The sequence below is a fragment of the Pituophis catenifer genome, unplaced genomic scaffold (assembly GCF_029215685.1).
Source record: "Pituophis catenifer annectens isolate HBS135680 unplaced genomic scaffold, rPitCat1.0.hap2 SCAF_3, whole genome shotgun sequence".
Taxonomy (NCBI): Eukaryota; Metazoa; Chordata; class Lepidosauria; order Squamata; family Colubridae; genus Pituophis; species Pituophis catenifer.
The window spans coordinates 151704560-151732488 of record NW_027256883.1 but is presented as its reverse complement, the minus strand read 5'-3'; the positions used below and the strand labels follow the sequence as shown (position 1 = coordinate 151732488).

The 27929-nt window shown below is 34.6% G+C and overlaps 1 protein-coding gene across 1 annotated transcript in view; it reads right to left on the bottom strand.

The window, feature by feature from the left end:
* Positions 1-27929, bottom strand: part of USP24 (ubiquitin specific peptidase 24) — a 77047-nt gene that overhangs the window by 12165 nt on the left and 36953 nt on the right. Inside the window, exons 21-54 of the mRNA XM_070941302.1 lie at positions 27623-27763; positions 26794-26847; positions 26390-26505; positions 24077-24143; positions 22328-22438; positions 21265-21363; positions 21028-21189; positions 19690-19775; positions 19452-19545; positions 18523-18678; positions 17452-17549; positions 15901-15996; positions 15571-15799; positions 15254-15413; positions 14943-15098; positions 14149-14219; positions 13262-13422; positions 12163-12224; positions 11242-11433; positions 10015-10132; positions 8711-8855; positions 8399-8518; positions 7141-7266; positions 6596-6694; positions 6417-6499; positions 5786-5927; positions 5079-5198; positions 4394-4614; positions 3608-3732; positions 2929-3070; positions 2008-2158; positions 1046-1141; positions 242-345; positions 34-147 (exon numbers count right to left, since the gene is read on the bottom strand). Coding sequence (XP_070797403.1) covers positions 34-147; positions 242-345; positions 1046-1141; positions 2008-2158; positions 2929-3070; positions 3608-3732; positions 4394-4614; positions 5079-5198; positions 5786-5927; positions 6417-6499; positions 6596-6694; positions 7141-7266; positions 8399-8518; positions 8711-8855; positions 10015-10132; positions 11242-11433; positions 12163-12224; positions 13262-13422; positions 14149-14219; positions 14943-15098; positions 15254-15413; positions 15571-15799; positions 15901-15996; positions 17452-17549; positions 18523-18678; positions 19452-19545; positions 19690-19775; positions 21028-21189; positions 21265-21363; positions 22328-22438; positions 24077-24143; positions 26390-26505; positions 26794-26847; positions 27623-27763 — 4217 coding nt within the window. The remainder of the gene's footprint in view (positions 1-33; positions 148-241; positions 346-1045; positions 1142-2007; positions 2159-2928; positions 3071-3607; positions 3733-4393; positions 4615-5078; positions 5199-5785; positions 5928-6416; positions 6500-6595; positions 6695-7140; positions 7267-8398; positions 8519-8710; positions 8856-10014; positions 10133-11241; positions 11434-12162; positions 12225-13261; positions 13423-14148; positions 14220-14942; positions 15099-15253; positions 15414-15570; positions 15800-15900; positions 15997-17451; positions 17550-18522; positions 18679-19451; positions 19546-19689; positions 19776-21027; positions 21190-21264; positions 21364-22327; positions 22439-24076; positions 24144-26389; positions 26506-26793; positions 26848-27622; positions 27764-27929) is intronic.

Below are 27929 nucleotides of genomic sequence, written 5' to 3'. Positions count from 1 at the left end.
TCAAACAGATTGACCAACTATGTTAGTACTTACTTAATAAGTTCTCGTCCTTCAGCTTCAACTAAATATTCAACTAACCACTGACAAGCATCAAAACTTTTAGAAACTAAAGCATCAATGGTTGCAATCCATTCTTCTGTATCAATCCTTAAAGGAAGCAAAGAGAGAAATATTGGTACGACCAGAAAAGAATGAGTGTATGTGTATTCTTCAGAAAAAAGAACTTTTCCAAAAAAGTCACCTGAGTTTTTTCTTCGTTCGCAGATATGTTTGAAAGAGAAATTGGACTGCTAGTTGTAGACTCACTCTTGCCATAGATGGGTAATGCGTATGCTTCAACTTTGTCTAGATAGAGACATTAGGTTATATAAGACTGCATTTTAGTTTAGTTCCTTAAACATAATTCTTAGAACTATAAGTTGTAAAAGCCACTTTTAACAAGAAACTGGAAAATAAAGGTTTCTTTCAGAGCTACCATTCAATGAAATAAATGGCTACTAAGTCAACCTCTTTCTCCCCATAACCAGTGACTTAAACTATTCATTACTAAACAGTACTTGAACTCTCTAATTCTTGCATTGGTTCACAAAAATATGATATTCAATAGCATCAAAAGCTATTATGGAATCCAGCAGGTCCAGGAATGGCACAATCTATTTGTTTAGCTCCTAATAAAAATTGACCAATATGAATCCCAATTAAATAAATATCTAGATAATCCATTTCCTCTAATATGCTTAACAGTTGATCCCCTCCATTCTCTCACCAATCATCCCTACAAAAGGAAGTATTTAGGATTGGGCAATAATTATGCAGAATAACTAGAACCATGCAGCACGTCTTTCAAGCCTGTTGGCACAATCTTTGCAAAATATTGATAACCTATGAGATCTGGTGACCATAGCTCTCCAGATCTCTGAAGGAGCTTGGAAGAGCCTGCTGAGATAATTCTAGGGACTAGCCTGTCCACTTTGTCTGAGTTCACAGGTTAGCATATCCGATATTGCATGGACTTAATAACTGAAATATTAAATTCACTACTCACAGCATTTAATGAAGCTAATGACAGAACAAAACTAAAATAGTCACTGCAGTAGACATCCCTGTTCTTCATAAATTTCAGGTTTTCATCTCTCACCATCTGAAAAGCAACATGTAATAAATCAGTATCAAGGAATTAATTTAAAAATATGATACTGTATGAGCAATAAAAATATTATGGTAGGAGTACAGGTTATTCAGAAGCTATATATACATATATTAGAAATCTCACTAAAAACTTTTTTATAGTGCTTCATACATGCCTAACAAGCATACCATTTCCTTTCACAATAAACTGGATTATGCAAGATACTAAAAAAGAATGTAAATAAGTCTATGCCTTCCTTCTTTTATCATATGCACCCACACTAACTTTTGTTTTATCCGTTTATACTTCTGACATATATTTTGGGCTTTTCAGTCCTAATTAAACTAGACCTTCATTTTCCTGCATGTAGTTCACTGGTTTCACTCCATTAAGATGTTTTTCAAGGGCAGAAAGTTATGGAAAGGTACTGTTGGTGTAAACAAGATTTTGTTTATACTAAATAAAGCTTTTGATCTTAACTATTCTTTCAATTTTACTTCAGGTATTCTTTATGAGTAGCTACCAATATATATATACTGGTCATTCTCCTTGTCTTCTACATCTTTTCCTTTCTTATTAACACAAGATTTTTGCTTTTGTTAAATGCTTGTGATGGTAAATGCTTTGGACTGCTAAAGGATTGTAGCAATGTCATTATAAACACGCATGGATTCTTCAAACAGCATCTTAAAGCATGTGCTTTAAATTAACTGAAGCAAGCTAGTAAGATCAATTTTTGATAATGAGCAAAATGTAAATTTCCAGTATTATTAGTGGTTTGTTTCAGAACTGAAACTACTATATATTTATACTTCAGCAAATGAACATGAAAACCTAACTTTTTAACAACGTATCCAGCTGCTGTAATTATGGCTTACCTGATATATTCGAACTGGCATCTTCTCCACAAATAAGCCTTTTTTCTCTCCTTTTTTGACCAATTTAGTCAAAATGGACAGACGGTCACTACTAGGTCTGTGGGGCCGTGGAGATGATTGTGGTGAAATATCTGGAGAAGATGGAGCAGACCTGAAGAAAATATTACGAACATAATTGTCCATCAGTTTCCATACTTCAAGTTTAGCATTCATCCTGCATTGTACACCTGATTGCACAGCTTGTAAGGGAACTCAGTCCTGTCCTATATTAAATACGTATAGATTATACAACAATCCTCCATATCAGAGGAACTCTCACCTCTTTGCACATTTTTGTGAATTTGTGAGGTTTATCACTCCATAAATAAATCTGGTGATTCGTTTGAGGTTAGTATAGGACAAGAAATACATATTTTAAAAGGACAGAAATCTAAAGGAATGGATAAAAACACTGCATCGCTAACGTGGTCAACCACATTTACAGCCAAGGCAAAAACTTGTTAATATAACTAAATGTCACGGTCGGAATCACTAGCTGCCAGGAAGCCATCTGTCAAATTAAAATATTGCTGTGATTGGCTGAGGATTCTGATGGCTAGACCCATGGGTTTAGATAGCACTCAAAACTTGCTTGCTTCCTCACGAAGAAAAAAAAAACTATATAGATAAGGAGAAGTTTGAGTATTATAAATTAGGAAACCCTTTTCTTTTCTTCAGTATCTATTTTCAAACTTCTCTTTCTCCACGCTCTAAACATGTTGCAACTTGTCCTGGGATTATGTGTAGTCAGACACAGGCTCAAGGATACCCTTCTAAATAGGTTTTGTCCTATATGGACATGATAACTTTAATTTTGGAGTCAGAAGTACTGAAATTCTGCACATGAATCAAATGCTGGAATTTAAGGATAAGGAAGCTTACAAGGTGAGATCCTCAGCTTCTTGGCGCACAACACTGACTCGACTTTTCTTTGGCAAGACTGGGGAGTTCTGTTCAGAGACTCGTTGATAGAAGAGCATGTAGGCATTCCAGTAGCGACGGCGAACATCAGGATATGGGTTTGCTGAAGAAGAAATGAAAGAGGGAAGGAAGGAAATATTCAGATTGGGAGATCTGATTTCCTTAGTAAGAGTACACATTAAGTATATTTTCATAAAGTAGTTTCTCATGGTAATGATAATGGTGGCTGTAGTAAAAACACTCTAATAGCTGTGTGTCCCATCTAGAGAGGACTAAACAGAAATCTGCCTTCCCCAGTTTATTCCTGAAGTCCCATTAATTTTGGCACAACCAACGCTAATGATGTATCGTACTTATTAAGATTTCTGGGGTAGAAACATAGCATGGCAGGTTACATTGCTCATCTGGCTATACAGTTTATTACATTTTTAACCCCGAATCAACTATTTTTTTGTACTTATTTTTTTGTTGTCTATTCGATAAAATGAATTTGTAACCTAATTAAGCTATATATAATAGCCACATTTGTCAGTTTCAAGACTTGATTAAAGTTTTTTTTCAAATGATCATTCCTAATAAGGAGATTAAAATATGCTAAATATATTTGTAAGAGATAATTAAAATGTAGGCTTATACTTACACTGATCATAAACCTTTGGTCTATACTCTCCTCCAAAACATTCATACTCCAAAGTTTCATCATTAAGATCAAATTCTTCAACAACAGTGTCATTAAATTTATACCATTTTCCTTTTCCACTTCCCCTGTGGTTACAGGGGGGGGGGGGGGAAAGAGAGAGACTACATTAATTTTTGAACAGGGTGCTTTAAATGTTTCAGGTGATACATTAAAAGAAAACTTTACCACAACTTATATTTTAAATGCTATTTTTCTGGTTTTCAGTCCCATTCACTCCCTCATCCCCAATCAACATTCATCAGATTTATTAAGTCTTTGTGGATTCTGAAGATTACTTTTATTGTTTGTTGCATTTCTGGGGTTTCTAGAAATCTAGTGGTATCTTCGAGGCTGTCAATAACTCTTTTGTATAGCTATGTTACTTTGCATACATAACATTGGCACTCTGAAAAAGAGTGTTATATAATCTATCTTCTGTCAAACCAAGTTTGCAAAACATAAATGTTTATGAACATACAAATATTCTAGTTTACCAACATACACTGAATTTCACACCTGTCTTTACATCTATAGCTTCATGAACAGCCCTAGGCAATCAGTTAATAGGAAAATATTAATCTAATCTGGTGGCATTAGTTCAGGGAGGATTTTTCTAATGCTTGGTGTGCTACATAAAAATTACTGCCAAAAAAGATTTATAATTCAACACCTGATGACCTCACTGCTTTTAATCTAGCAAATGACCATCTGACTACTATGCATGTGAATAGAGTTATTTCCAATTACCTCCTATCTTTTATAAAAGAATAGTAGTGGCCTGCATGGGCTTGACCGCTGTGCACAATTACACCAACCAGTTCATAGTTTTCTGAAGGAGCCACTTTCTTCTGTGGAGACCCTTTACATCCCTGATCTAGATTTCGTCCATTGTCACCAACTTCTGAAGAAGAATCTTGGCGAGCCATTCCTGAAACTGTATAGGGTTCCATATTCAGCATCCAAGGGAACTGTTTAAAATGAAACAGATTAAATTTAAACCTGAAGTAGGTTGCATGTTAATAAACATTCTTCAATTATGCAAAATGTATAAAACCAAGTTGAAGATAGAATAAAATAAATTACTTTACTGGTTGGAGAAATTCATACCATTTTCAGTTTCTCCAAACTCTGCCTAGCTTTTTCAAAATGACCTTTAGAGGCAAACTAAGAACTTTAATTTAAAAATAAAGCCACAACCAATTATTTTATATCTATAGAAAAAAGTTATTGCATTTTTTAAAATCATCACCACCACCACCACCACCACATATCTTTAGGCAGAAGGTTTTTTTAATCTTTAACATTACTAGTCCATGCACGTATTCTAATATAGACAGGATATGCGTATATTTGATATAGAAGAGATCATAAAAATAAAGACCATATTACCCCTAAATATGTAATTAGACAAATATAAACACGATAAGCTTACCTTGATCTGTTCATCATATTTTATGGAACGTCCACTTTCCCAGTCAAATCCAAATCTCATGAGGTGTATTACCAATACACTGGGTAGAGCTTTAATGCAGGTCCGTTTCACAGTAGTTCTCTTAAAAAATAAACCAAAGTTTTGGTGAAATATTTATTTTGGTCCACTGTTTGTCTATAGGAATTTTATTATTTTACCCATATAGATTTTAAATTTGTTCCACATTTGTGTTAATTTCCTTTCTTTTTGCAGCATTTTTAAAGAAATAGTTCTTAAATTCAATGAATCCATTGAAGTCTTTAATATGTCTACTGAAAATGTATAAATAAAATAATTATTTTCATCTGGCAGGAAACCAAAATTAATTCCCAAATATAAAAATAAAATGAAAAATCGAAGATTTTTAGTAATCATGGCAAGAAAGTTAAAAGTGTTGATTTCTACAAATTTTCAGTGATTAGAAATATATATATAAATACAGGATTGAAAACAAAGGACACAAACAGGAAGCTATAGGTTGGAAATGGTCTTATGACAATGTTTCATATTCTTTTTCAGCCTGAAAATCAAAAGGAAATCTTAAAGATTCACTACTATTCAAGGTAATTGTAAGGAAAAAAAATAAGGGACCTCTCTATGCATGTCATCTTAACCCTGAAGAAAAGTTGAATAAAGATTTCATTTTTTAGATAAGGTAGAAGTATTACCTTTTCTTTACATTTTTCACAGTAGTATGCATTACTTCCTTCCAGGATCTCTCCTCTAACAAATTGATCCAGTGAAATTTCTAGACTTTGACATGAAGTGACCCCTAAATTGAGAGCTACAAAGGCTTCCTCTCGTTCATACCTACAATATAAAACAAAAAAAGAATATTAAGACATTTAAACAAAAACAAAGCATTCACAATTGTATCCTATATGTCAACAATGCTGTAAGATTTTATCTATTTCAGTAATCACCTTTATTATTTATTAAAAGGATGGCAAACTGCTGAATTGTACCACTTGTATATGGCATGCTTTTTCTTTTCTCCTTTTTCTCTAGTTTTTCCTTTTTCCATATTAAAATACCTAAAAAGGAAGTATGCCATTCCAGGATCTGTATACATATCCTCCCCCCACCTCCACCTTAATTCTAGAAAGTCAAGAAATGCAACAGCTTTGAATTGGTGTATCCAAAGATTTCATTTGGTACCAATGGCAGAGTGATAAAAATAGAGATTTTTGTGTTTGCCATGCATAAGTTTACAATAGTGGATCTCTTTCTTCACCTATAGATTTTCAGTATGCGGAGACTGAGATTTGTTCTATCTTGTGACACCTGATCTTCACTTACCTGTGAGGACAATCCTTACAGATTTTCTGATCAGAATATATGCCCTGAAAGGTGTTTTTAAAGATCTGGTCTCTTCCTATTTTCTGTAAGAGATTGAAAGGCCAATAGCAGATTAAGTATACATTCATTGAAACAATGACACTGAATTACTATACCAATGTACCAAAAGTGTAATTCACCTTAAGGTATTCATCCATTTGATCTATAAGGCTGGTGAAGAATTCATAAGCATCTTGCTGTTCACGAACATAAAGCTCTTTGTTCCACATCTTAAAGATCTATAAAATATAGATGTTATCCACTCAGTTAAATGCTTCAAGATCTGTAAATGTCACTAGAATGCACTAAGCAAGCCAATCGAAACAGGAAGAGAAAAGTGCCTTCTTATCTTTACCCAACTCTTTTTATGAGAAAATATCCATTCTCCTGAGAATGGATTCTCCTTGTGAGAATTATACTAAAGAAAAGAATACTACTTGAGTCTATTTGCAGGTGGGAGGCTAATAAATTTAAGCAAACAAACAAACAAACAAACACAAACAAACAAACATTAGGATTCTGTATCACTGAGAGATTATAAGTAGGGCTAACTAAAATTAAGTGTGAATCCTTCAAAACATTACTGTTTTTTCAAAATGCTGTGATCTGAATTATCATTTTAAATCATGATGAGAAAAAAAGAAAGGGAAAAAAAAAAGGATTCATACTTAAAAAACAGTAATACCTTCCAGAAGTTTTCCGGTATATAATATTGCAGCTTGCTTTCCATTAAATGACCAAAGAGGGACTGAACTTGATAGAATACATTATCATCAGGATTGTCCATGTTATCATCAATTGAAAGCAATGCCTTTAGAAATAAATTTAATAGTGTTTATTGAAAATGCAACAATATTTATTTCTAAGTTAGTATACATTATTTGTATTCATTATGCCACTGAAGCAATTAATTATAATGTTCCGGTACAAACCCTTGGATCCACTGATAATCATGAGCTTTGTTCATATTGTTATCAGAAAATCATAGGTTAGCATTAACATTAACATCTTGGTGACAGAAAGAACCTTTGTTTTAAGTAACATGGCTCTGTCTCATTGTCATCTGTTTCTCATCCTGAGCAGTTATGTCATAATCTGTTAAAACAGCGATGGCTAACCTTTTCCAGACCGAGTGCCCAAAGCATGCGCAAACCCCCAAAATGCAATGCATGCTGCATTCCCACCCGCCCCTCGTGCCCGCAGACAGCCCCCACATGTGTCCTCCCATGCGTTGCAGACCTGAAAACCAGCTGGTCGGTGGGAGGCGCGTGCGTATGTGCAGCAGAGCTGAACTGGGGTGAGGACTAGCATGCCCACAGAGAGGGCACTGCATGCCACCTCTGGCACGCGTGCCATAGGTTCGTCATCAGCCAGCTATCTTGGACTAGTGGTTTTTTTTTGTGAAAAACTAAATCCATGCCTCACATCTCTACTGCAACCCTTGACAATCAGCTCAGGAAGGAATATCATCATTCCTTATGAATGCCCCTTATTTTTGCACAAAATTCTCCCAATTTGGCATTTATTTTCTACCATAGGAGGCCACTAAATCCAACAGGCATTTAAAATTGAAATGTTTAAAAGAGCCTACTTAAAAACTCTCCGATTCTTATTTCAATCCTGCAGATTCCTTACTAAATTCATTTTATAGTACTAAAACACAAAATAAAATAAAATAAAAAGATAGCTGTTTGCCCTGTATTCATATTAAACAACTGGAGAATCAAATTTAATTTTTCTTCCTTACCTTAGCACTCAATCACGTTTGACTATCCCAGGACAGACCTAGTCTGTTAACCAGTTGTTAACATGGGTCAATTTCAAGTTGCTGCTTATCATCATAGTTTTATATAGCTCTCTTTCCTTCCTGAGAAACGTCTATGTATATAGTTAACAGGCTTGTTAAAAGCATTTTTCACAAGACTGTGAATAAGAAATATTACCTCAGGTAGACCTGGTTGCATATACAGTTGTTGGAAAACTGCATTCATATAACAGGTAGCTCCACCATTCTTTAGCCCCACAAATCCAAAAATGGATCGACCATCTACAGGTGGGAGATACTGAGGGTAGAGGCAAGTAAGAAGAAAAAATTGTAACATAGAAGAATAGATGTAATTTACAAAGAACTAATGTTGCTGATTGAAATATTTGTTTTAAGTATGGAACTTCTCCATATTAATTTTATTGAATATATTTTTATGTAAATCTCTGATAAGTATTACTGTTTGCACTAAAAAAGTCAGTTTACTTACATCAAATTCCTTGGAAAGAGCTGGATCAAGCTGGTGATGCATAGAAAGCAATTCTTTCGTAATAAGCTGAAGATTTGAGGGTGAACTATCAGCCAACATTACCAGAACTTCATATGCTGCCAAGCGACTATTCACCGTACTGCACCTAAAACAAAGGAATCGATTATTCATAGTCAATATTCAGCTGTTAATACTTGTAAAATATCATAATCTGTTTCCAAAGAGAATCAATTGAGGTTTAGTGCCTTTCTGTTCAAAGCAATTCTAAAATCATAAATTTAATTTCCTGGATGAGTTAAAGCTGCTGTACTGTACATGCAGACCAAGGAGATAGTTATTATTGATTCCACTTTATAAAGTAATATCTGGTGGAGGATGTAATTAAGAGTGGACAACTTTTATTGGGTCATGGGCCACAGTTACCATTTGATTCTGCACATTTGATCTCAGAAATGGGGAGGAATTGAATTCCATACCAATATTAATACGGTAACATTAACTGATGACTTGGTAACCTTTTTTCAGTATGAACTGCTTGAGTGATTTGTCTAAATCAAACTTGATGGAAATTATCAAGATGTCAAAAACATTACCCTATGAACAGTTTCCAGGGTGCTCTGGAAGCTGTACTTTATACTGTAAGAAATCTAGAAATATACATGATAATTAAAAATCATCAAATTGGAGTAAAATAAATTACTATTTAGAAATAGCAATAGATTTGGATAAATGAAGTGATATAAAATTGAGAATATGGAATAAAACAAATCTTTAAAGGTTATTTCTCTACACATCCAGAAAATACTATTTATTTAGCATATTTTTAATTTATTCAATCCTAAATATTTTAGTTGGATTACAAGAACAAGAGAATTACAAAAATTAAAAGCACAATGAAATTTAACATCCATTCCACATTCTATCTACACGAACCATTGAATATTTTTGCTTGGTTCCGAAGAATAGCGAGGCACAAGCAGGCTATCATAGCTAAGGGAGCTCTCTCTTCTGACAACCAGCTTAACTTCATTCAGCAAAGGTATTTATTAAAGTAGGTAAATATTAATAAATGACCTAGGACTGATTTATAATGACGATATCATGAAACTCCTTAGTAACCTTTTTGAGGACATTTATTTTAGTTAGTGATTTCAGAATGAAGGTAATGGAGTGAATGATAGGAAATGCAGAAATTTAAAAATGAAAATGCCCCATTTTGATTTAGCTGATTGAACAAGTAACATAATACACCCCATACCCTACACTATTCTTTACTACCATCAATACACTAATATATGCTTTACTTTGGGTGAAAATCTTGTTGAGTAACAGCAATGCTGCCAGCGGGAGAATGACTATTCAGGATAATCCTAGATGCTCGGAAGAGGAAGTCATCTAATAATGGTTTGATCAAAGATGAACCTATGTAAAAAAAAAAGCAAAACTATTATTACCAGCTAAGCATTAACATATTTGCAGAAAGCATTTATAGAACAGACTGGTATATGGCTAGATACACTGGTAATCAAAGAACATGTATTTCTCATAGTTTTCCAGGTTCAAATCTGGCTTCCCCATTAACTTCGCTTGTCTGAAAGACACAAAAGAGGATCACATGATTCCAGGATACTGCAATTGCCATAAATATGAGTCAGTTGCCAAGCATCTGAATTTTGATCACATGACTAGAGGGATGCTGCAAGTGTGAAAAACGGTCATACATCACTTTTTTCAGTGATGTTGTAACTTCAAATGGCCAGTAAACAAACCATTGTAATTTGAGGACTACCTGTATTTATCCTATATCATATTAAAATGTTCCATTAAAGTTAGAAAAACTGTTAAGTATTGGCAATGTTTGAATTTCAGTTCAACCATCCAAACAGGCACAATAGGAGGGAATACTAGCTCTTGATCAAATGTAAAACTCTTGTCAGCATTTTAAGTATAGCAGATTATCTACCTTGGGGATGGAGGACTTTTCAAATGTTCAGAGGCAGGAAATATGCAGGGGATGCCTCTGTCAGAAATCTTCCATTGACTTTGAAGGAGGAACTTTGATATTTTTCTAGTGGGACTTGGAATGCTATTCTAAAGGCCACCCCTTTTGTTCTCTAGGTATCTATCCTGGAAATAATATTTTAATCGCATTTGCACAGATTTCTTACAAAACTTTTATTGTGTTTATATCTTTATGTATCTAAATTATATACATACACACAGACACAAACACAGATACAAACACAGAAATAACTGAATAGAAATAAACTTGTTTGTATTTGATTTAGTGCACTGTATGATCGTAGCATCTTACACACCGTGCTGAAAAAGTAAAATTCCCATACAGCAGCACTCCCTGGTTTTGTAAATAAAGATTTACCTGCAAGCTTCCACATAATAAGTCAAAGATGATACTGATAGTAGCAGAATGTCATAATTTTTAACCAAAGTTGTATTTACATTCAACTGTGCAAAAGAGTAAATAATTCAATTGCATTGAATTACAATGCAATTAAAACATGAATAGTTACCTAACATTTCCTTTTCTGCTCCACAAAGTGAGAGAAGAGTCTTAATAAGTCTTAAATGTCCTGCCAATAACACATTGTCAGCTTCACTGGTTTCACACTCAGCTGCACGAGTAGGTTCAAAATTATCCAACCAAGTGATTTCATCCTCCAACATGGCAGCTGGACTAATTTTTAATTGTTCCATTTCTGAAGCTATGTGATAGAAATCAAACAAAGGAAAGGGAGAAGGAAAATATTAACCACACCACTATATTCAAGTAGCCCAAACAGAAACATAATTGAAATCAACAGTAATGCTAATTTAAGGCATGTGACATAAAGCAAGCATTTAGTTTAAAAATTAATGTAGTTCCACTCCTTAAAAATGACACGACTGAGATCTTTCAGATAGTACAACCTGTGGTTCTGTTACCAGAATCAAATATGACTATTTACATTATTACAATAATTTCACATCTTAAAAATCATTTTAGAAATAGTTATTGAAAAGGTATAGTTTTTCCATTTACTCATATAGTTTATATAACTATATAACTGTATGTATATATGTATGTATGTATAATATCTTATGTATAGTTAGTTTAAAGAATCTCAGAATTATTCTAGCTACTTATTAAAGCTCTATAAAGATGTTATTTCTATCAACAAGATAGAAGAGTTTATTTCCTTAGCCTTAAAAGTGGGATTAACAAATACTGTTATTCTTCTGTTTATTCAGGATAAATATAAACTGTGGATTTTGAACTAAATGACAGAGCGTTTAAGACAAAGTTCACAAGGAAACATTGTAAGAATAAAATAGTTTTAGTTGGCTTTTTCAGAATAAAAGATTTTGGTTGTTGTATACCTAGAATTCTATTTTTTTTTTATAAAGAACATTTTCTTTTGCTATTTAAAGTAGTTTTTGTTTCCACTACTTACATGTAAGATCGTCCAATAATTGGCATCTAAGATCAAAGTACTCTGTACATTGGGACAAGTGTCTAAAAATGAATTCAAGCAATTAATATTATGATTCTTATAAGCATATGACATAATTTGTAGAAATCTTTATTTATACATACATTGTTTTCTCATATAAAGTTTATTACGGTCATAGAACAGCAAAAGACAAGAATCTATTTTCAATAATATTAATATACTAAACCATGGATAAATTGGGCTGAGAGATAATTATCTTAAAGTTACCTAGTGACTTTTTACAGGTGAAGGTGGACCTGAAACTAGGTCCCCTTTTTTCTAGTTCAATTTAAATTATACACATAGTCCTTACTTAACAACCACTCATTCAATGATTCTTATATTATACCAAAGGATAATAACGGTCTAGCTGTTCAACAATCCTTCCACAGCACCCCATTCTGGGCAGAGCCTGACAAGAACACAACAACCATAGTAAATCAACCTTGTAGGACATCATGCCTGATAGTACTGAAAATCATAAATGGCTGTAACATCACTTATTTACCAAAGCTAAAGCTATTGCATAATCTTTGTACCATATCCCTGTCTTCCCATCTGAAATGGGTACAGGTAATATTCCACAAATGTGAAATCAGTTTAAAGTCCGTCTTCTGTCTGTTTTCCACGACAATTATTTTTTGCTGATATTGTTTTGACTTCAAGATTTAATATCTTATTTTGTATTTAAATTATTTTACCACACTAATTGGAAGCTATTTAGAATAAAGGGAAGGAATCCAATTCAAAATTATTAGCTTGACCTATTTTGTTTGTGCATATTATACAGTCACATAGTTAAGAATACATTAACTTGGCAAAAGGCTATCACAAATTACTTTCTTCAACTCTCCATTTAAAAAGATCTTACATGAAGAAATGGGTATATTAGGGCCCAACAATTTCTATATGATGGCATTGTTTCCACAGGAGATTGAACACATTCAGTTCACTTCTAGCACTTAGGTATTTTGCTTCTCTGGCCGAGTTATTTTCATTTAAGTATACATTTCAGACAAATGCTATGTTTAACTCTATTTAACTCATGTCTCCAGCTTACCTCTGGTTGATTCCTCTCATGATGCTGGTAGGTGACCAAAGGGGCAGCTGGGCTGTAAGAATGACACTCAAGAGAAATTGGTTGGGTTTCTGAACCTCAGGATGAGCCAATGTATCTGTCTGACTAAGGGTATATAATTGATCACAGGCAACACGACGAATCTGGAAAAAATAAAAGCAAATATCTGGTCACAAACCTTTTGAAACAGAAGTGCTTTAGGAATCTGGAAAACCAACTTCACATTTTGCTCACTGCACATTAAGCTAAACTTTTTAGCATGGATTCATTTGAAATGCCTTTTACAGCTCATTTCTTTTATTGTACTATCTTTTTATTATGCTACCCCCACTAAGCTCCTTTTTTGTTTCGAAATTCTGATTGGCAGTTCTACTACCCAATCATTACAGTCTCCCTTGCTAATGGTCTGCAAACCAGAAATCAATTGATAACTTTAAAAACAAACAAACAAACAAACAAACAAACAAACAAACAAACAAACAAACAAACTATACTACTATGCTAACAGTAAAATTAAATAGAACTATTTTATTTTATTTAATAACTATGTTAGAACATTTTTAACTGGATAATTTTCTCTATACAGGAAATGCTGTCACTCTGCATGAAGCAAATATAATTTTGATTTTAAACTTGTATACATGTATTAATAACCTTTAAAATATTGTAATGTATGTGTGTCCTCGCCCAAGTGCACCTCTCTTATCCTAGGAGTTATATGCAGCATGTATCAATCATGTAAAAGTAGCTTATGTCAGTAGCAAATGTTTATCACTTGTCCCTGATACAGATCTGTCCATGTAAAAGATGTTTATGTTGCTAATGTCCTGAAAAAAAAAATCTTTGAAACAGAAATGCAAACTACTCACCTCAGCGCTTGGTGAACCAAGTAGTATGTCTATGATAAAATCAGCAACACAAGGGAGATTGTAGAAAGATCCTAAGATAAAAACATCCTATGTTTTCAAGGTGTTTTATTAAAATATGTTGCATAATTTTATACTATTAGCATTCATATGTGAGAAAATATGCACACAGATGGTCCTCGACTTACAACCATTTGTTTAATGACCATTTGAAGTTATAGTGGCACTGAAAAAAGTGACTTATGACTGTTTTTCACACGTATGACTAGTGCAACATCCCCTTGGTCACATGATCAAAACTTGAATGCTTGGCAACTGGCATGCATTTATGACAGTTGCCGTGTCCCAATGTCATATGTTTATCTTTTGCAATCTTTTGACAAGCAGTCAATGGGGAAGCCAGATTCACTTAACAACTCTGTTATACTAACTTAACAACTTCAGTGATTCCCTTAACAACTTGGCCAGAAAGCTTGTAAAATGGGACAAAGCTCACTTAACAACTGTCTTGCTTAGCAACAGAAATTTGGGGCTCAACTGTGGTTGTAAGTCGAGGATTTATCTGTATGTAGCATTTATATCATATAAATTATGTGCTGACCAACTTCCAAGACTTTGAACATGTACATGTTCTTACAGCATAAAGCAAGCATTGATAGAAATAAGGAAAGGATGAAAGCAAAATTTGGGAAGGTTGGATTGAATCTTCACAACATAATAGGACCCACTTTATGTAGCACAATTATTAATGGAACTGACATTAAATATAAAAGTGTAACAGGTTCCCACAAGCTTACCTAGTTGTTGGCTACGAAGTTGTAGACATGTAACCAAGAGAGATAAAGCCTCTCCAGCAATCAGTGCATCTTTGGTGGATACTGAGTGCTGCCTCACACAGATTCCAGCATGTAGAGTGGTTGGTTCCCCTTCACTTCCTGAACTGCAATTGCTTCCTGCAATAGATTGAAAAGAGAGATCATATAAAAGCATCTTCCTTTTCAGTCTTACATTTCTCTCAGGTTTGGATTGAATTAGCTACTGGTAGAATCAAATGTCTTACGGAGAACAAACTCTCTGCTTTTTCAATTAAATTAAGCTAACACAGTACCTGAGCTGCTAAGCCGATTACGAATCCCAACAGGAAACAAGGTGTTGCTTTCTTTTATTGGCTGGCTGCTCCCCACCAGATCAAGGCGTCCTGCAGCCGCGGCCCATGAGAGTCGCATGAAACAAGCAACTGTAGATGTGAAGTCACTCGCATCCATGGTCTGTGAAGAAAAAGGAAATTCTTGCTTGCTTGAGATAAAAAGGCAAGGTGACACTTCAAGTAACCACAAATCAGAGGGCTGTTGTGATCAGTCTATTAACATTCTACACAAAAAATATGTAACCTTTTATTTTAGTAGAGCTGTTGCTATTACTTACTTGTATTGCGACTCGTGCGGCAGGAATTATCTCCTCTACTCTAATGGAGGACCTGTCTGAAACAGACAGTTGCCGATATGAAGACTTCTCTGGAGTTCCACAAATGGACATCTGCCTGGTAGTTTGCCGAGTCACGTTACGGAAAGGGCGTGAAGAAAGTGTTTCCACTCCACATTTAGCTACATCTTCATCTAATAAACTTGGCATTGTTTGCCCAACAAGCAAAAACCTAAACAAAAAAATGTGCCGTTTGAACTATGAAGAGCACTGACTACATTAAGATCAAACTATTCAGCATGTTACAAATTTCTCAACAAATCAAGCACATACCTTGCTAGCTGCAAACAGATGGAATATACTCCCTGTCTGGTTTCATAGTCTACTTCTGAGGGGATGGAATCTCTCTGCATGACATTCACTACCAAACTAGAAAACAAAACCATTAGCTTTCTTTAAATAATAGAATTAAAGGTGTAGAAAACTAGTAATGAGACAGATCTTTTTTACAATAAAGTATCAAAACTGAGCATTGCTTGTTTAACTGCATGAAACTGCATGAAAAATTCTTACAAACAGAAGTCTGCTAAATGATTTACATCAGGGGTGTCAAACTCAATTTCATTGAGGGCCGCATCAGGGTTGTGTTTGACCTTGGGGGTGGGGATGGGGAGGCGTGGCAAGCTCAATGTCATTCGTGTTGGGGGCACCTGTGTTGGCCTGAGCACTCTGTCAGTGAAAACAGAGCTTGGGAGGGCTGCCCTCCAGAGCTCCATTTTCGCTGGCAGAGGCACCATGGGCCGGTCCTTCGCTGTTTCCAGGGTGGCCTGCAGGCCAGATCTAAGCACCCCATGGGCCTTGAGTTGGACACCCCTGATTTATGTGACCACTACACTACTTTGGCAGAATTAACTTTATGTTCCTTTGCCATTTGGGACAGTAACATAAAGTTAAATGTTCTACTTTCAATGATGTAAAATTCTAGTTTTTGGTATACACAAAGTAATACTCCTTCCTTCCTCTCCTTTCCCTGAACAATGGCTGATTCACTGGTACTTCAGTTGCTAAGCTGTGTAGGAGATGAATTAGTTAACATTTTTGGAACATCCCTGTCTAATGTCTGAAAGTTGACTCATGGCAACTGGACTTCTTTTCTTTTTGGTTTGAAATGTTTCACTGTTTATCCAAGTAGTTTCTTCAGTCTACTTGGATAAGCAGTGAAATGTTTCAAACCAAGAAGAAAAGAAGTCCAGTTGCAGGACTCAACTTCCAGATAACTCTACCTGGATGATTGAGAATCTTCATCTTCTTCCCTGCCTAATCCTTATAGTTTTACAAGCCAAAACACTGGTCAATTGCCAAATATATACAGAAATATGTTCAATGTTAGTATGGTTTCCTTAGTGATCTTGATACCTATGATAGCTTCACATTTCAGCAAAACTATTTTTTGGAAAACAAGTTCCATTTATCACACAATTCTTTAAATAACAGCTTCATTTTCTTTCTTACAATAGGACTTGTTTTCTGAAATCAACCCAATAAGAGTTATGCAGAGGTTAGGACTAAATTAAAGACTGAGAGTCAGTTGTAGTTGGTACCCCTATAGTCAGCTTATTTACAGAAGACCTATAAGTGAAAGGAGAGGACAAATACTTTCAGTAAAATTGACCACTACCATGTATGTAAGTTTGAAAGCTACTTAGAAAGTAAGAATTGTGTATAAACAAATGAATTAGTAAGACAAAGTAACTTATCTTCCTATAATATTCGGAACAGTTGCCCAAAAATTAAGTTACAACATTTAATTTCAACTGACTTGTAAACATTCAACAATTTGACCTTAGGTAACCCTTCAGCTGATTGAAATATTTAAAAACCAACCTCAAGCCTCCTGCTCTAAGGAAGTTTTCACAAAACGATTTGGCACAATTTCTTGCCATTTCATCATCTGCTGTAGGCATTAGCTTGGAACTCAATACCTAAAAATATTCATAATTTCAGAAACGTGCAATTAAACCTATTTCACCAAATAGTTTGCATGATTTCCTACTTGGCAACAGGCAGCAATATCTACTTTTGAATACTATTCAGAATATTATGCAATTAAAAAAAATTATCTGAATTCAAAGGATCCTTTTGATCACTTCCCACTCACCGGTTATAATGGTGAGTGGGAAATGAATCAATACAAGTAATAATATAGCTTCCTGAACATTAACAAAGCTTTTTAATGTGTTAAGTTTAATTCAGTACCAAACACTCATTTCAAGGAGCAATTAGGAGACATTTTGATACTTATAGTACATAAATATAATGGAAAAACAGAATTATAAAATGATGAGTGATATGTATGATCAATGCAAAGCAAACAATAAAGAGTTATTTGCTTGCAGAATCTCTGAGGAGACTGTAAAAAAAGATAATCTAAACCAAGAACATGGCACTAATATAAAATAGGCAAATTGGGGCCTTTTCAAAATGGAGGACTTAAATTCTTATTCATTTCAGGCAGCTGGACCAGAGATAAGGTATTGTAAAAATTATAGTTCAAAGCAGTAGACTAAGTTACATTAAGTTGTTTACTCCTGATTTATGAAAAGTTTCATTTTAAAATGATTGATTGATCTATACTGCATTACAGTAACCAGACTTATTATAAATACCTTAATTATTATAAATAATAAGAATAATTGCAAATTTACCAAATTTTGCTATAGCGATCATAGCAAGCATTGAATAAATGTATTATTTTATGCTATTAAGAAGTCTCCTAGCAAATAAGCATTGGTTAACTCAGTACCTTTTCTATTGACTGACAGTTTCCCACAGTTTTTCTTTTAAGACAGAAAACTGTTCTAGCCTTACATGAAGATAATGGGAACTGTACAGATAGGCAAAACATGTGTTATATGTCTGACTTTGGCTTTTCTCTAGCCACAATTTCATTCTTACCTCAAGATTATAAAGCACTCTAAAGGTAGACATTCCTGGAGCAAAAGACCTGAAAAGACTTTCAAGAATTGAAGCTGCACTAGGTTGGTGTTGGTGCTTTGCAGACAGAGAAGGAGATTTTGAAGACTGAGCATTTGTTTCAGAGAGCAGTGTTTTCTAAGAGAAAAAGAAGCACAGAAAAAATGAGTAGAAGGGTATTCTTACATGGTCTGTGAAATTATTATAAATAACTCTGTGTTTAAAACAATCTTACATACCGCATTTATAAGCCCTAACGAAGTTTCAAAAACACTCATTACATTTTAAGCAAAATATACTGCTTTTTCAGAGCCCCCAAACTAATTATCTATAAATAGATTATCCTGTAATCTGCTTTTTCCCCCAAAGTAAGCTTTGCCTAAGAATAATTTTCCTATCTCAGATTATATATGGAATATATTTAGGATTCAGTGCCTGTTGGCTGCTGGCTTGTGAAGGCAGTTCAGCCAGGAGTATTAAGATTATATTAAATGAGCCTGTAACTTAAACAGACATACATTAAAGATAATAAATTCTGCTGTACTTTTAGGGGAGGCTTGCCAGCTAATGCAGAGCTATGCCAACACTGCACTATTTTCCAGTCCCAGTGGCAGTAAACACATTAGACACACTGTATGAATCTCTAGAAATGAAGTACTCATACTGAGCAAATAGGGAGTACCCACTTTACAAAATCAATATTCCATTTTATCCAAACTATCAGAAACCATTTTAATGTAGCCAGTGACAATTTACATTTTATCCTATAAGAACTAATAGGTTGCTTCAAGCTAAATCATTACAATTAATATCATTCTAGTTCTCTTTTCACTCATTTCGGTATGAAAAGTTAAGAAGCAAATAAAACTTTATTATTATTAGTTTTTATCATTCTGGTTGGCAACTGGTACCTTTCGTCCGAGTGAATCTAATTGATCAAGAGCTTCCTGAATAGCTGGATCAGTAGGAATCAATAAAAGAAGCCTCCGAACTCTCAAAGTAATCCTGAAGAATTTAAAAAATACACGATGTACTTAGATTTCTGCTGGAGGACAGTCTGTGTGTATTTGCACATACTTTTAAAGAATCTGGCTCTTTAAACTCTGCAGCCACAGCATTTCCATACTACATTAACAACACTTAACTTACCTTGGCTCTTCCAGGTTAGCAAGCTGGTAAAGCATATCAAATACATTGTATACAAGGGCCATTACTACACCAGGAAGGGATTTTTCCTGAGGATTAAAAAATAAATTATGAGTTCTTTCATCTCTTTTAAACAATCTTATTTGCAAGCACAGCAGCATAAATTTAAAACTTTATTTAAAGACATAGTTTTTCTTCCTTTTCTAGCATAAAACTTTTTACACCAACTTCCAGCTATCTCCACAAATTAAACACTTAATATGAATCTGCAAAGAAATCAGGACAACTATTCTGGTTTTGTTTTGTGTGAAAACAACAGAATTAGCAGATTACATTTCTGAGATCTGAATTATCTGAGTTCTGGGATGAAATTTTTCTCTTTGAACTATTTTAGGGACAGCTCTTACTTTAGCACTTTCCCCGTTGTTATTTATAGCTGGCATTATTTCAAACAATTTGGATGCACTTGTTTCTGAAATTCTAGTAAGACTTTATTTAAGTCTTAAACAGGTTTTTCATTTTAAGTTCATCTCACTTTCAGAACATCAGCTTTCACCACCTTTCTAGGTAATTTTTAAACTTCATGAGCAATTTGGGATTTTCCAGGAAACAAATGACTAAGATGCCCAAATGCATGTACTATGAAAGGATTATTGTAATCAATTAATCAATATACTTTGTATCTGGATAAAGGGGACAATATTAGAGAGCAAATCATGGGTGAGCAGAATTCATTTTAGAAAACCAATTTAATAAAAATTGGGTATCTGCAAAAAAAAAAAATGCTAGAAAAGGAGAGATAGAAGATGTAATCTCTTCACTTAGAACATAACTCTATCCCAAAGGTGCTTTCAAAAAGGAAACTTTTTATTTATTTATTTGTCAAGCATATATAAGATAACAGGTAAAAGTATAAACATAATTTGAATACATGAAAAGAGTAAAAGGAATATTAGGACAGGGACGGTAGGCACGCTGGTGCAGTTATGCATGCACACCCCTTACAGACCTCTTAGGAATGGGGTGAGGTCAACAGTAGACAGTTTAAGGTTAAAGTTTTGGGGGTTTGGGGAACTGGACTTCCTTGACTTTTCCTGAAGACGCTTCACTTCTCCATGGATTCCCCACCAGTTAATTAGAACTGAAGAAGCTAGTTGGACGACAAATGAGAAGTCTTCAAGAAAAATCAAGAAAGTACAGTTACCTTTTTCAAGGCACCTTTGGGACAGCCATGACTTGGAAGACTGATAACCACTATAGACATAAACCTAACTCTGACAGACAGTACCATGACACTTAATGAAAAATATGAAATACACATTTCAGTCTTTCATGCTTTACCTGTTCCATTGCGTATGATGAACTGAACACATTGCTACTGCTGCTGGATGAATCGGCAGAACTTGCTGATGGAGTTCCACTTCCCAATGTTTTTACGGTAAGTGATTGTTCATCAGAGAAGCCTAGCTGATGAAGCAGCTTCTGATCTTTATTCACTGTTAACTGAAATATTTAAAAAAAATTCTTAGATTTAGCAGACATTACAACTTGAAATATACTTATAAGCAATTAACATACCAAACTATCGTTGGCAAAGATCTGAATATTGTCCACAGGGGCATTCAATAATTTTGCTATTTTCCATCTGACACTTCCAATGATTTCATTGCTATGAGCCTGTAAAAGTAAAGATAATTTTGTCATTCATACTCTCTTTCTTTCTGCGCCAAGCTCAAACTGCCCAAGGAGCTTCTGATACATTTCTACAGAGGAATTATTGAGTCTGTCATCTGCAGCTCTATAACTGTCTGGTTTGGTTCTGCAACCCAACAAGACAGACACAGACTTCAGTGGATAATTAGAACTGCCGAAAAAACAATTACTACCAACCTGCCTTCCACTGAGGACCTGTATACTGCACGAGTCAAAAAGAGAGCTGTTAAAAGTATTTATAGCTCCCACACATCCTGGACATAAACTGTTTCAACTCTTACCCTCAAAACGACACTATAGAGCACTGCACACCAGAACAACTAGACACAAGAACAGTTTTTCCCTGAACGCCATCACTCTGCTAAACAAATAATTCCCTCAACATTGTCAAACTATTCACATTAGGCTGCATTACTGTTGCTATTGGTCTTCTCATTGTTCTCATTGTTTCCCATCTCCTCCCACTTGTGACTGCATGATTGTAACTTTGTTGCTTGTATCCTGGCAATTTATATTGATTGTTTCCTAGTATGATTTGATTGCTTATTGTGCCGTATGACTGTACCTGGGTGTTGTGCCTTGTGATTCTTGACGAGTGCATCTTGTCTTTTTATGTACACTGAGAGCATATGCACCAAAGACAAATTTCTTGTGTGTCCAATCACACTTGGCCAATAAAGAATTCTATTCTATTCTATTCTATTCTATTCTATTCTATTCTATTCTATTCTATTCTATTCTATTCTATTCTATTCTATTCTACAATCATATGTCATCACCATATGAAAAGTGTAAGTGCTCCATGCTGTCTGTCAAGTTCTAGTGTTTTTCAACATATTACATATTATCCCTTAAATCAATTTCTTTTTCTTTTTTACAAGGAAATTCTGCAATCCTAGAAGTATTACCACACTATAAAATTACATACCTCTACTGTAAATGTATCTTTGGTAGACTCATATGTGACATTGAGAGTTAAAAGATGACCATGAAAGGAGGCACCATGAGGTAGAATAGTACGAGGAACAGAGTAAAGATCCTATAGAGGGAAGGAAATATATATATAAAGTGCTTTCTGAAAGAGAATCCAATTAAATAATATATACTTTTGGATCATTTTCCTCAATAAATAAATGAATATGTTTTGACTCAGTTGCTTAATTGGTTTCTTTTTATCTAGTTATGCTACTTATATAGAGAACAGATCACATCACAGGTCATATTTAGGCAAAATAATAAAAATTCAAAAGGATTCACAAATTTTTAAGCACCACTGTATATTATTCAAATTACTTCAGCAGCATGCAGGATCTACAATCAACTGGCCTCATTTATGACAACATGCAGTTAAAGGAAACATCCTACTTCACTCCAGAACATACAACAAATCAAATCTTTAGAACCAGGCTCTCCATTATAATTGCATTAATATTGACACAATAGGCAGTGATACTCAACTGGCAAAAATAAATCAGGCTGAACTATCCACACAGTGAGATCAGTGTGTAGATCAACACAGACCAATTCCCAGGGGAGAGCCTATTAAATTACTAGCAAAACAACAGAATATGCTGGGTTATTATTCACAACTACTCAAACACACCAATAATAATCAGCAACCAGTACTGGATGTTACACTTTCATAGTTTTTGGTGGCAAGCCCATATTTGCATATCCAACCTGAAGAAGATTCTTACAAGCACCAGGATAAAAAACACGGGAACCATACCTTGCAGCAAGACCAACTGTCTACTTTATCCCACATCTACACAAATGTTTCCCTTTCACACAAAGCTTTACACACAAAGTTAGAATTGCTTTCACATGTCTTCTTCTAATGTGCCATCATTTGTCAGCAATGCTCTCTGGATTCTACATACAAGAAAAACAGGCCAGACCTTGCACAAAAGAATTAATGGACACTAGCTTGTCATCCGGACTCAGAATAAACTCAAGTTGACAGCAGTATTTTAAACTTCCAAGACATTCCACCATAGAGTTCAAAGGGGAGTTTGGAACAAAGAAACTTTTCTAGAACAACTGAGTTGGAAACATAGCAACATACATGTATACATTAAGAGATTTTAAGCTATTTTAGAACAACATACACAATGGGTTCTTAATACATTCCCATTACTGATAGGAACTTGTATTCTGCCTCCTAAGAAATGTCTATTAGCATAGCCACCCTGTCTCCCCCTCCCTTCCCTTCATCATCCCAATATATTTAAACACCACATTAGTCAAGTCATTCCATGTATTTGATGAAGCCAGCTTCAGCTCATGAAAATTTATGTCTTAAATAAAATGGTCTACAAGCAACCAATATGACACTCTTACAACTGTGACAAAGGATAATTGAAAGCTATTATTGATAATTCCAGGAGTCAGTTGTCTTAATTTTCTTGTCAGGCATTTTCTGCCCACAGAAATATGTATAGAATCTGCAGCTATTAAAGCTGTTTTCTAATCACACTTGTCCTTGTCCGTCCCCCCAATCCCCACTCTCTGCATATTCTCACTGCAAGATTTCTTAAAGTTGGACTGAGTTATACTTATTTGAATTAAGCTGCAGAATGAATCCAATTATAGAAAAAGAAATTAAATAATTGATTCCCAGATACAAACTAAGCATTCAGTAAATCAAAATATTTGTACAAAAGTATGTTTCTTTTACCTCTATTGTGATAACATAGCGTTCTGCCAGAAGTAGCAGTCTCTCAATGATTACAAGTTTTGTTGACCTAGAGTAGCAGAGATTTAAAGTAGCAGAGATTTAGATAACTTTCAAACAATATTTGAACTGATTTTGAATTGGGTAATCATTATTAAAAATGTATATTTGAATGACCTTTGAATAAATAACAGAGATTTGAATGAGCTTCTGAAGAATATTTTCATTTTCAGAGAAGTGGCATTAACTTGGAGTTGTTTTCTGGTATATGATATAAGTACATATCTTACCATGAAATAGTATTAAGTCATACATGTATACATACATGTGTGTTCAGGTCCAAGGTAGCAATTAAATAGGGAGCTGATTATTACTATTTCTAAAAAGCAGTAGTCTAACTATATTTTAAAAGAAAAATAAGTGCTACTATTGAGTAGAAAAGCCCTTCCATCTCAAGTGACATACAGAAAGCATGAAGCAATTATTTTAATATACTAGACTATTTCAATCAATGAAATATATCACACGTGAAGATTCAATTACAATATTTATCTCTTCCTTTATGTACAGTCTGTCCAATGGCTCACAGCAAAAGAAGAAGAAAAAAGAAAAGAAAAGAGTACAAGTTTTCTATATTTTTTGTATTTGGTATGAGTTTTTATTTCAGAATAATATTGGAAACAAATATGTTACATTAGTAAGTTAGAAATATGATGCAGGACATCCACATTAATAGAATAGAAATATGTATCAAGAAGGAATATGCTCATAAGCTTGAGAATATGTTAATACTGCAGGTGGCAAATAATTAAATATGTGTTTGCCTGTTTCAACAAAATTAATAGGACAGTGCATTAAGAAAAACTCTGAATTTAGCCACGTGCCCAATTTAGCCATTTTAATTATTTTAAAAAGCTACCCAGCAAACAATAAAAAAACTGGTAAGGACTCTTTTGTGGCTTCTGCTTTCAAAAACTGCCCCAGAACAGAATATAGCAATGAAGCACGGTCTAAACAATTCATTTTATTTTATTCTGTGAATAAAATAACATTAACAATAGCAGAAATATAATTTAATGGCTTTTGGCTTGATATTTTTTTCCCTAGTGCTCAAACATACAGATATTTGAACATTAGGAAGAAACTTCAAGCCAAAAGCCATATTTCTGCTATTGTTAAAGTTATTTTATTCACAGAATCTATTTGCCATATATATGCAAATAGCAATAGTTTAAACAGATCTTTGAGTTTATGTGATGTGAAAATTGAACACTATTCCTTCCTTAACATTATTGCGGTCATTAACCAGCATACAATGCTATTAGTCACAGTTCTGCACTCCACTCATATAGTTATCATTCTGGCATTTCACTACCTGACTGCAAAAGAAAACACAGACAGAAATGATTACATTATTTGTAATTGTTATATTTCTGTAACAAAGAACACAGTGTCCATTTTCTCTGCCCCACAATATTATTAAACTTTCATCATGTATGCAACGGTCCCCTCCAAGGACACCTCGTCCCTCAACTAATTCTAGAAGCATGACTGGAATCTATGGATTGCTAAGTGTCTACTTCTTGGAATTCTTTAGAAAACAAAATCCACCATTCACGGAAGGCAGCAGCCCCGGGATAAAATGCTACCAGTTTGGGCGAACCAATAGTGATCAAAACTACCGGCTCGGACGAACCAGTAGTAAAAAAAAGCTATCTGTTCGGGCGAACCGGTAGTTTAAAAAAGCTACCGGTTCCTCTGAAGCGGTATTTCCGATGAGCAGCTGTGCTGCTGGGTTTAGCGTTTGTTTTCTAGCAAAGCTAAATTGCGCAGCACAGCTGATCTCCCCCCTTGCTGTTCTACTTACCTTCCCAAGCCTCCTTTTGGTGCACTCTGCACATGCGTGCATAGACAGCATGCGTTTGGTGCGCATTGTGCATGCGCATGCAGCACGCATTTGACATGCAGCGTGCATGCGCAGCCAGCAAATCGGTAACAAACCGATTCGGATTTCATCACTGAGCAGCCCCCAACCTTTTGGGCACCAGGGACTGGTTCTGTGGAGAGAAGTTTTTCCACAGACAAAGGGGATGTAGTTTCGCATGCTGCCTGCATCCCTCGAATGGTGCTTTGCTTGTTTGTGCAGACTGGTTGCTGACATGCCAGCATCGGTCCACGGACTGGGGGTTTGGGGACCCTTGAGCTTCAGGCATTTTTTGCACACCCACAAGTCATTTCTAAATATTTTGTATGCAAGTCCTGAGAATTGAGAAGGAACATGGATAAAGTCTACGTACTGTGGAAGTGTAAGCTTACCTGTAAGGAGATTGTACCGATGTTGCCACAGTTGGCATTGCAGTTGCTGTCAGCATTTTGGTAGCTCTGGTAACAGCATGGGTCAGCGTTGGACCACCAAGAGCTGAACTGGCTGCCTACAATGGAAAACATTATTGCTGAACTAGTCAAGGCTATTCAGATGACAGCAACCACTGAGGCCACATTGGGAAAATAAAAAGGAGATATAAGCCAATAGTTAAACTTTGGTGTCAATGAAGCAAATATTTCATTGATGCTGTAGTTAACGGGCAGAGCAATTTTGTCCAGAATTATTGATATTCAAGAACTTTATGGAACATTTGATTATGACGTTAGAATTGTACAAGAACAAAATAAAACAAGAAATAAAGAAGAGATATTTATTTTAGAAAGTGAACTCTTACTTCTAATCTTGAATAACAATCAGCAATGAATTTCTTATGGAGTGACACAGAATCCTAAAATAATAAAGAACAAATCAGTTAAGTATATATAGAAAACACAGCATTATTTAAAACATAAATTGCTTAATGTAAACATGAGTAAGATTGAGAAAAATAATGGCTTAATACACTTGTCTTTTTAAATTTTGTGTAATTCAAACCATCCTAATCTAATAATTTGCTAGCATAACAATGAGCAACAATTTTCAGACTTTTTTCTTTCTTCGTGTCCCACTTCTAGGATGTGACAACTAATAGTTTATTGTATTTCATTGTGTTTACGGAGCATATCAGATTGCTAAATGCCTGTTAATATGTATTTTGCTTTTACTACTGGTTCAAATTTTCTATTTTGTTCCAAAAATGGCATCCAAAGTAAATTTCTAAGTATCAAAAAATTGTAAATGTTAACAACTAGCCATTGTCTTTTGGCATATTTACGCAACGTAACAATATAAACAATAGGACATATTTCTCTGTTATTCCTGCTAACTCTTTCTATGAATTCAGCAAACATGCTATGGATGACTCCATCAACAATATGTTTAGCATATTTTCCAAGCTATGATTTGGATGACATGCTAAAGAAGACAAAACCATCTGGAGTTTGTCAGCTCACAGGAAGAGTTAGTGAAAATGATCAAAGCAGCATGGACCAGCACTTGCTCCCAAGTCAAATTCCCTCACAAAACAAACAAAAAAGAAAACAGAAAAAAGGTAAACCCTGGCCTCATATATATGTATCAAACAGCTCTACCCATTGTACATGAAATAAATTCAGAATTATTACCTTTTTCAATCGTGGATTTAAATTAATGTAACTATAGTTTATTATTAACTGGATAGCTTCATTAGCTATTTCTTCATCTGGTGACTCCATTGCAATTTTCCAAATAAAATCCATTCCTATTAATTCCAGTTTTTCTACTTGCTGCAGAAACAAAAGTCAGTACTTGGAGCAGATAATATGTTACAGATAACATCAAAATAATCAAATTTACAAGACTTTTAAACATAGTAACTGACATCTTAAATATGCTGTGGGTTCATGGGTCACACTAAAGCAGTTGAACAAATTAAAAATAACACAAACTCAA